Source organism: Lynx canadensis, chromosome B4, assembly GCF_007474595.2.
Source record: "Lynx canadensis isolate LIC74 chromosome B4, mLynCan4.pri.v2, whole genome shotgun sequence".
Classification (NCBI taxonomy): Eukaryota; Metazoa; Chordata; class Mammalia; order Carnivora; family Felidae; genus Lynx; species Lynx canadensis.
In genome coordinates, this window is record NC_044309.1 from 39,250,352 (window position 1) to 39,260,558 (window position 10,207).

The window sequence follows — 10,207 nt, forward strand, 5'->3', positions numbered from 1 at the left end:
TGCATGATGGCAGTGGAAAGAAAACAAAGTGGGAAGAAACTTGTTTAAATCTCCTCTGCTTGTTAGCATCCTGCTCTGTAGGTTGAGAGGAACAGAGGTAGGAACATGGGGCCCCCTTGTAGAAAGACTCGGAAGCAGGTGGTAAGGCCGTGTAGGGGGAGGCTGAGCCGTCAGGGCCACCTGTCTGGCGCCTCGGCTGTTTGGTAAGTGAGGTTTGGTTTTCCTGGGACTGAGAACCGTCTTCAGGTAATGCCCCCAGGATGTGCAAGTGGACAAAGACTCAGAGTGGACTCCTGCCAGCCCGGGAGTTTTAGCTAACTCTAGCCACTGCTGCAGAGCCGTGAAGAGAGTATAGTGAAGAGCTGGCAGCCTGGTCTTTGTGGAATGCCTACACATGGGTCCCCTGATTACTGGACTTCTTTCCCCCTGAGCCCTTGATACCCCTTCCCTTAGACGTAAGGACACAGCCTGCCAGTCCACAGAAAGCCCAACCCAGAGCAGTCCCGTTGTCCCAAGGCCTCCTCGTGTTACAGTTTTGTAAGTCATCCCAAATGCGGTACTACTCGACCTGGAAGTAGGCTTCATCGCATGCCTCTTAGGGGAGTTTCAGTTTATTTCCATTTAAAATATTTATTTTCATTTCCTAGCCGGGGAGATTTTCAGGAGCCCATGCCAAAGCGCTTCCTCAGGCCACATTCACTAATGCCAAAGATGGGGTCCATAGGGCTGTATCACAGACCGCTTGGGAACAGGCAGGGCCCCCAGGCTCTGGCTGCATAGAAGGGGAAAGAATGTGGCAAAGGGTCCCTGCCCCGTAGGGAGGTTGAGTTTCCTAGCCTGATTTCTTGTCTCAGTTCTCCGAGCATTCTAGTTCCATTTTCACCAGCCTGCTACCAACCTTTTTGACAGCTCTTTTCCAGAGATGCTCTAAGGAAGGGCGAAGGCCTGAGATTAGGATTGTTAGCCGTTTGCCCAGTTCCTCCGTTAGTGCCCTAGGTCAGCGTTGCAAACTCAAATGCCAACAGGGCCCAGGCAAATAACCTAAATGTAAGGAGCAGTGGAGAAGCTACTGGTACTCGCTCTTCCCGTCACCTTGGCGGCAGTGAGCTCACGAAGCCATTGCTTGGTTTTTAATGCTAGACTGACGAGGAAGAGAGGCACAGGGGAGAGAAACTGCCCAGCCTGGTTGGGGCAGGGTGGTGGGAATGAATGAATCCCTCCCTCCTTAATGAGGGCGAAACTTCTAGTTTATCTTTCTGGGCTTCTAAGTTCAGAAAGGTGGTGTGGGTGGGGTGGGGAAGGCAGTGAAACCGCCACCACTCGGGCCTGAAAGGCGCATTCCCGGGGCCCTCCTGGTGGACAGAGAGAAAAACAGGCTCCCGCACACCTCACCCCCACCCTCCCGCTCCGGGACCGCAGAGGGCCCAGGTCCCACCGGAGGCCGTGCGGCTTTCGCAAGGACGGCTCGGCCACGGCTTCCGCTCCTGGTCTCCCTAGTTGAACTTGGGGAAGGGGCGGCACCTCTCCACGCCCATCCCCCCGGCGTGCGCGTTCACCCTGTTGCCCCTGAGCACCCCTAACGGGTCGCTGGCCACCACGCCGCTGTCCTCGGCGCTTGGGAGCTCCTGGGAGCAGGAGGCCGGCGCGGGGGTCATGCGGGGCCTGGGCTTCAGCACGTTCAGCGGGTCGCGCTCGGCGTCCTCGGCGCTGCGGGTGTGGCGCCGCGGCCGCGGGGTGTTGAAGTGGACGAGGGGGATCTCGTTCCTCCGCGACAGGAACTGGGAGTAAGGCGGCGGGTTGGTGCCCGGCAGGAAGGCCCTCTTGGCCGGGCCCAGGCTGACTAGGAAGCGGTGCTGCGGGGAGTGGTACACGTCGTAGCCGTTTTCCAGCGTCCGCTGTCGGAACCTGCAGCTCTCGGGGCTGAAGAGATGCTGGAGGGGCAAAGCGAGAACGGTGAGGCCCGCCCGGCCTCCGGGGGCTCGGTCAGGGAGGCATCTTGAACCCCTCGTTCCCTTGGGCGGGGGAAGCGGTGGCCCTGGTCTGCAGGGCCTGCACGGGGTCCCTGGGGCTGGGCTGGCCACAGCGGGCAGCACTTTGGGCCCGTTTCTGGAGGCAGGGCCAACTTGGGGGCCACCTGGGCCTCTGCCTCTCAACCCTCTTTCGGCTGAAAGTTGGCTTGGGTCTGCCTCCTTACCTGGAGAAAGGAGGGGGCTGGAGTTTGTAGGGCCAAACATGAGGGAGGGCACTCCTATCCGAGATTGGGTGAACTCTGGCCACCGATGACCTAGGTTTGAGCCCCGGCTCTGCCACTAACTTAGTACAGGCCTTCACCGAATGCCTGCTATGGCATTCACACACGGTATCATTGAATCCTCTAACTGCATGGAGTGTTTTACCAGATGAGGACTATCAGTAGGTCTAAATGTGGTCAGCAGATATTTTAAGTCGGTGCCTCTATTTGTCCCACAGAGAGTTGTCTACTCCGGGTCAGATAGTGTTGTAGGTGCTGGGATATAGCAGCGAGCACAACAGAAAGTCATTGCCATCATGGTATTTCTGGCGGGTCTGTCTGGTGGTAAGAGGCTCCGGAGATGAGCGGTCCTACCATTGTATGATATCAAAACCCTTTGGAATATGCCTGCAACCAGTAGTTTGGGAAATCCTTTGCTTGCCGGTCTGACCCACCAGCAACCACAGTTGGGGCAGACAGAGATCCTTAATGAGAGATCTTTAACTGCAGGGAGATCCCACTTCACTTTTTCCAGGTGAGGAAACTGACATTCAGAGAAGAGAGGGGACCAGCCTAAGGTCAAGAAGGTCTAGTGAAAGAATCTGGAAGACGCCAATGGCTTCTCACTAGAGTAGGCTTCTCACTACGCACAAGGTGCTGTGAAGGTACAAAAATGGGTGCCAACAGGCAGTCACTCTAGAGGCCAAGAGCCCGGGCTCCAGAACCAGACTATCTGGGTTCAAACCCCTGTGTATAAACCCTGAGCATCTCCTACTTAGATTGACTACATCACTCGGTGGCACTATCACCAAACACTGCAAATGGAATCTTTAAGCTGTAAGATTTTATGTTCTGGTGAAGAAATGAATTATCTCTAAATGGCGACCAGCACAAAAAGAAACTCACCGATCCGAAGATATTGCCTCTGAAGTCCATACAGAGGTACCTCTGACTCATCACACCTGTTATCACCACAAAGCCGGCATCCTCCGATCTGATCATCAGGGCACCTGTGGAGAAAACCATCCAGGTTGAAACCTGGCTGCACATCCAATTCCTATCTCCAGGCACTTCTTGAAAACCCACCTCCATGAAACCTCCCTTGATTGACTTTAATTTTTTAAAAATTTATTTTGAGAGAGAGAGAGAGCGAGCAGACATGCACATGTGTGTGAGAGGAAGCGAGTGAGAGAGAATCCCAAGCAGGCTGTACACTGTCAGCATAGAGCTCAATGCAGCTCAAACCCATGAACCATGAGGTCATGATCTGAGTCAAAACCAACAGCCAGATGCTCAACCAACTGAACCACCCAGGGGCCCCTCCCTTGATTGATTTTAAGGGTGGTGATGATTTCCTTTCACTTCACTCCTCTTGCACTTACTTGTTCAGCTTCATTTCTTTGGATTCTCCCCTCCAAACTACCCGCCCCCACTCTTTGCCTCCTACTTTCTCCTCTTGTCTGTACAGAGCACTCCAAACTCCTGTGCTGGACACATGTTTCTTTATTTTCCCCATTGCCTGGCTAATACCTCTTAATGTTTGTGGTGGTCATCACATTCTCCCATGCCTTCTGGGCTTTTGTAATTTTTAAGTCTATGCTGCGATGTCTTTCAAGGATCTGGCTTGCATGTAGAGCCTGAGCTCCACCCAGGAAAGTATACAATAGTCAGTGACACATCACCCAGCACCCATTATGGGTCAAGAACTGTATTAGAACCGATCTGTCCCTCCCTTCTCTGCTTATTGAAGTCATTCATCCTTCAAGGCCAGGCTCAGATGTCACTTTCTATGAAGACTTTCCTAATCTCCCTAATCAGAACTAATGCCCACACCTTTATTACAGCATGCATTTCATTCACCTTGCCTTAGCCACGTTTACTAAGTGCCTCCCTATGAGTGAGCTGTTTAGGAGCTGAGGGTTTATCTTTCTATGTCGAATAGATACCACGGATGAATGTGATTTCTTCTTGGATCTTCATTGCTGTTCTGTGTCCTTTTCTTGTTTGGTGGTGTCCCCTCCAGTGCTGTCCCTCATGGTCTTTCCATGTCCCCACTCAACAACCAGGCTCCAACAAGAGCCTGACATCCACATGTACTACCTATGTTTTAAATAACTGATGACGCCCTGCCCTCATTGGGACTTGCACTTTTAACCATTTGCGATGCATTGTAGCAAGGACTGGTTAAGTATGATCTAAAGCTTTCTGTTTTGTGGCAAGAGTACAATTCAACAAGACTTCCACCCCAAATGCTTTTCAATTACCTGACATCTTCTGCTTAGAAATCATTTCTTTAAGTCTTTGGGGTCACTTGCATTTGCCTACTGCAGAATTCCCATGTGGTTCTCCTTTGGCCTCACAGCCCCCAGGCAGGTATTCAAGTTTCTTTTTCAGAAATGTCATGTGGAGAGATTGTAAATGTCCAGCACCTGTGCCCAGTAAGTGGTGGAGCCTCATGGGATGACTTACACCTATGTCTCCCCCTCTTACCCTGTGTCGGCTCAATACAGAGACCTCTGAGGAGAGTAGCAGACAATACTTAGACACTAGCTGAGTATAGAGCCTCATGTAGACGGAAATTAGAATGATGTGGGACAGAAGGAAAGAGGGCAGGAGCAAGTCCAGAAAGAAGAGAAAGCAAGATGGGTGAGGAGAAATGTTAATTTGTTTTCAACCTTTGCTAAGGGTTAGCCTTGAGGGAAGTTTCTGGAAGCAAGGTGGGGTATGGGAAGTACCGGGGGTATTTAAATTGCTCCATAACAAGGACTGCCTATGTGTCTCAAATATATGGCTAACTCTATGGCAAGCCCTGAGGGAAACAAAAGGAATGTGTAAAATATAAGCTTTTGCCCCACCCACTTTGGGAGAAAAATAGACTTAGTGTTGCACTTTTTAGGTACTCTACATATTTTAAATTCTCAGAACAACTATGATGTTGTTAATGTTAGCATTATCATGGGTTGTAGCAGCATCCCAATTTATGTGAAAAGGGAACTAAGGGCAGGATTCAAACGCAGGATGGTGACTCTAACATCCTCTTTCCATGACCCTGCAGCTTGCCTCCAATAGGAATCATCACAAGCCTGAGAAGACGAAACCAAGTGCCAGACACATGCTGTGACCCATGGGAACCCCAAGTCACTCTGCCCCTAAGTGGGGCCGGGCAGGGTCGCTGACCCAGGAACGGGGGTACCTGGATTCTGGTCCCACCTATGCTACTTACTGACTTTGTAGTCTTGGACAAGTCATTGCTCTAGCCTTGGGTTGCTCAGTTGGGTAAAGAGAATAATAGTAGTGGTTCTGCCTACTTTGTGGGGTTCCGGTCAGAATCAAATGCTATCATGGTTGGAAAAGGGACTTTCTTCAAAAAGTGTTGGGAAATGGCAGGCATTATGTGGCATGTGCTGGTCTGCCATTTATGACACTTGGGAGCTCTGGAAGCCACGAGGGCCTCATGCTGGGGGCAGTGGGGGCAGTGTGCATGCCACTTGTGCTCCTGAGCTCCAGGGCTGGTCCTAGTAGGAAACCGCCTGCAGGGGAACAGCAAGCAGCCACCACAAAGGATGCACAGACTTGAATCAAACCAACATGAGCTAGCGAGAAAGTGCAGAAAATGTCAGAGACAGATTGCCTTCCCTTTGCCCATTCAGAAAGCAGGTTTTCACAGGCTGCACAGATTCTATAGCAGAATTTGGCAGAAGGAAGGCACAAGTCACTGGCTACTGGAACCACTACCTGTTGCAGCCAGGTGGGCTCAATGGACTGGCATGTGGAAGAAGCATGGGGTTGGGGTCAAGGTGTCCTCAAGGTGACCTTAAGCCAGTGTAGTTCTTTAACCTTTGTTTTTCATATGTAGGGAATTCATTTATCTCATTTGGTCATCTTGAGGATGTCATGAGATAATATTCTTATCCACAATAAAAACATTTCTAAATGCTAGTAATTTTACTACTGCCACTTGCCTCCACTCTGCTCTATAAGTAGAAAATTGTTGGCTCTGTTCTATTCTCATAGCCAGTGAATGATAAATGAGATGATAGATGTAAAGTGCTTCGAGCTCCCCAAAAGAAAGAGAAGAGTTTGCAAGTTTAAAGAGCCCGAGGATAATTCAGCTTTGGGTAAAGAAAAGTGCCAGTGGGGAAGACGGAAGAAGGAAATATACCAGGAGTTCTGGAGTGATATTAACCAGGGGTACTAAGCATCTCTTCTGCTGTTTCTATGAAGCAAGCCTGGTGAGGAGTGAGAATGTGGCGCTCTTCTTAGTGGGACAGGAGACATAGAGGTCAGAGAGTCTCCCTGACATCAGTGCTGTGAGTCCCAAGGGAAGTTATAGAATCGTATAGGGCAGGTAATTTCACGATGACCAGCAACTCAGAGATGGGTTGGACACTCAACTATTAATTGGGAATTTACTAAAGCACAATAATCAAATGAATCAGATTTCACCAGAAGTATGTAATAATTAGGAGGGGGGAAACACCACACACCTTAGCAGGGTGAAAGCAAATCCTTCACCAGTCTGTGAATTACCTGTGCTACCTATCTGCATGTCTCAGTGTTGCCCCTTAACTTTTTAAGTTACTTTTGATCTTAGTGTCTACATTTATTTTTATAACACACACAGTAACTGATTTGAATAGTACAGAGGGTTATATAAACTGGGAAAAGTAAGTCTCCCTCCCACCCCCCTGACCCCCCGCCCCTGCACAGCTTTGTGTCAATTTCTAGAGACACATGCTTAGACACCATCTACATCTAGCAAAACAAAAACCCATTTCTATTTTTAAAAAAAAATCTGAAATCAGTTCCATTCATTTTGCTTCTTCCCAGTCGTTTTAATTCACTCCCAACTAGTATCAGTGCCTTCTCTGGGCCTGAGTTCTACAACTCAGGCTGTCTGCTTCATGACATAGGCTGAGCAACACACACTGGACCTCACATGGCTCACCACAGCCGGTGAACACTGTCTACTCCATGTCATGCTCCAAAGGACATGTTTTTGGGGTTCCCTTCAGTGAAAGATTCTGTTAAATATCCATTGAAAAAAAAAACGAGCAAAAAAAAAAGAGCAAAAATGATGCATCAAGTGTATCCAGATTTATTCAGATTTCTGCCATTATTGGACTCAAACTTGGCTTCCCAAATGTTGACTCCTGAATCCTACTTTGGTAGAACTTTGGTCCCTCCTTTCATCTCCACTGAGCACCTGAAGAGGTGTGCCCAGCTGGCTTTGCATGTGTATGTATCTTGCTACAGCTTTCAAGACCTTTGATTCTACAAAGCAAGGCCAGAGCAAAATTATTGATGAATTCATTACAACAATAGGGCAAATAATTATTCCTATAAGAAGTTTCCTTTCACTTGGGGCGCCTGGGTGGCTCAGTCGGTTGGTTGAGCGTCCGACTTCGGCTCAGGTCATGATCTCGCAGTTTGTGAGTTCGAGCCCCGTGTTGGGCTCTGTGCTGACAGCTCAGAGCCTGGAGCCTGCTTCGGATTCTGTGTCTCCTCTCTCTGCCTCTCCCATGCTCATGCTCTGTCTCTATCTCTCAATAATAAATAAACGTTTAAAAAATTTTTTTTAAAGTTTCCTTTCATTGAACAGAAACTGTGATTACTCTGCACTGAATCTGCTTGCATTCTCCTGAATCCTGAGCGTCATTTCCCCATGTTCTCCTAAAATAGACCTTGTCTTTTTCAATATGCATCCCCCCTCCCAGCCCAGCATCCCCTATATAGGTGCACGCAAAGGGACCCTCATTTGAATCATAACTAATTGATCAACTGTTTGTGGATTGTGATCCACCTTGTCACAAACCTAACCTTTAAAGTCATCCCAGTAGCCTCATGTTGCCAAGAAGTTCCCAACTAGCTTGATTGCTACTGAGCAGACCTTTCAGCTCCACAGAGAGGAGTCACCAACTGATACCAAACTGGGTACCTCTGAAGCCCCTAGTAAATATGTTTGGTGCATGGGTGCATGGGTGCATGGATGGGTGGATGGTTCATGCACTTGGTCAGACCCACCAAGACAACATACCTGGGCAGTCTGTCTTTAATACATTTTTCTGAGAAGTTTTATAAGGCCTGACTATTAGAAGCTCAGAATTGGAAAGAACCCCTGGGTTCCTCTATTCCAATCCTCTGTCTGATATAGGAATCTTCTTGACAACCTCTGTTGTTAGCCCTGTCCAAAGTTTATGAGCCAAACTCGATATCAATGGCCTGTCTGGCTTTTTCCCTCTCCACTTTGTTGCCTTTCTTTCTGTACATTTTTGGACTCTTTGGGTAGGACAAAGCGAGAGTAGCTGCCCTTGTGGGAAGAGGGATTATAGCTAAAACATTATTTATGGGTGCCTGGGTGCCTCAGTTGGTTATGCATCTGACTTTGGCTCAGGTCATGATCTCACGGTTTTGTGAGTTTGAGTCCCACTTTGGGTGAGCATGAGCCCCTCTTCTCTCTCTCTCTCTCTCTTTGCGCCTTATGGGATTTTCTCTCCCCCCACCCTCCTTGCCCCTTGCTCACTTGCACCCTCTCTCTTTCTCAAAAAAAAAGGTAAATTATTGGGAGAAACAAGTAAACACTAATTGGGGAGGTGGCAGAATCTTCTCCCCAGGTTTAAACACACACACACACACACACACACACACACGTAGATTCTAGGCAAGAAGCTAGGAGGCTGGATTAGTCCTCTGTTCTAGCCCAAGACCTCCCCAGACCCCTTGGAGTGGGTGGACAGAGGAGCTCCCCCTTCTTTCCAGCACAGATGAAGCCCCTACTCACTGTAGATGGTCTGATGGGGTGTGCCATCCACATGGCCGTCCTTGTGTATCTGCAGGTGGTAGCTGTTCCTGGCTGTGGCCGTGTACAGGTGGGTCAGGCCACCCCAGCTGGAGCCCAGCAGCGGGGAGGTGTTAGGATAGGCTCTGACTACCCAGCACAGGACAGAGACCAGGAGCCCAAGGCGGGTCCCTGACATCACGGAGCTCTGAATGGCTGACTAGAGTTTGAAACCTGACACTGACTCCCTGACTCCCTGGTCTTTTTCTCCTCTTCTCCTTTGTGGGTATCTGGCGTGAGGATCCTAGGCTGGATTCCCTCCTTTTTTCCCTCGGATTTTTAAAGGGTAGATGTGTGACATCAAACAGGAAAAACTCCACTGTCCACATCCTCTGTGTTGTAACCAGCCCATTGGAAGAGAAGGCAGAGACCTCGGAGGCTCACGGAAGGCACGTCGTTCCAGACACACACACACACACACACACCCCTCAATTTCAAGCCAACGCTCCAAAAAGTGAATGATGTGTGGGCAAAAGTTATCTACGACTCTGGGTTGTCTGTTGACCTGCCCCACTTCCACCAGGAAATGTGAAGGCAGTCAGCGGTTCCGAAAAAAATCCAGCTTCAGTCATGCAGTCAACAGACTCCTATGCAATTAATCTCCCATTGAGTCTACTCATTTTGGTTTTCTCCGTCCTTTTAATTCCAATCAGCAGCTATGTATCCGGGGCTTTCTCCCTGCACAGCACCAGGTGGGTGTTTTCAAGTTGCAGAAATAATACAGGACACCAGCAGGCAGAGGGCACCCTCTGAGACCCCTCCTCATGAAGATATGGGAGCTGGGAACAGAGGTGCAAAAACCAAACTTGCCACCTTGGGAAGATTTCAAAATAGGAAGAAAGGAAACCAGGCCTTGAGGTCACCACTACTCTATGAAATTCTGAGGTTTGATTTCTCAGTTTTCCTGGTTTGGACTGCCTAAGGGCAACTAAACTGGTATATGTTCCCTCCAACAGTACACAGACTAAATCAGAGACCTCATGAAGCTGGGAAGACTGGGGACTGAGCACAGGGGATTGGAACCCAGAAAGGTATCAGGAGCAGAGTGGACAGGGTGTCCTTGCACTTAGTTTCTCCTGGGTGCCTGGCTCCTGGACACTGGACACTGGGCACTTCCCTGCAGACCCTGCTCACAGGTG

At 49.3% G+C, this 10,207-nt stretch overlaps 1 protein-coding gene across 1 annotated transcript; it reads right to left on the reverse strand.

Moving 5' to 3' along the window:
• Positions 1-1,417: 1,417 nt before the first annotated feature.
• Positions 1,418-9,299, reverse strand: FGF23 (fibroblast growth factor 23). Its single transcript, XM_030321784.1, has 3 exons — positions 9,012-9,299; positions 3,137-3,240; positions 1,418-1,931 (listed from the first exon to the last, which is right to left on the reverse strand). The coding sequence occupies exons 1-3, from the start codon at positions 9,205-9,207 to the stop codon at positions 1,494-1,496; spliced, it is 738 nt and encodes a 245-aa protein (XP_030177644.1). The 5' UTR covers positions 9,208-9,299; the 3' UTR covers positions 1,418-1,493.
• Positions 9,300-10,207: the final 908 nt, after the last annotated feature.

Bases quoted from the DNA above. Each gene is read 5' to 3' on its own strand.
- FGF23 (XM_030321784.1), bottom strand. From the start codon at position 9,207: ATGTCAGGGACCCGCCTTGGGCTCCTGGTCTCTGTCCTGTGCTGGGTA. The intron at 3,241-9,011 runs GTGAGTAGGGGC...TTTTCTCCACAG, and splicing joins ACCCCATCAGACCATCTACA to GTGCCCTGATGATCAGATCG. The intron at 1,932-3,136 runs GTGAGTTTCTTT...TTGCCCCTCCAG, and splicing joins GAGGCAATATCTTCGGATCG to CATCTCTTCAGCCCCGAGAG.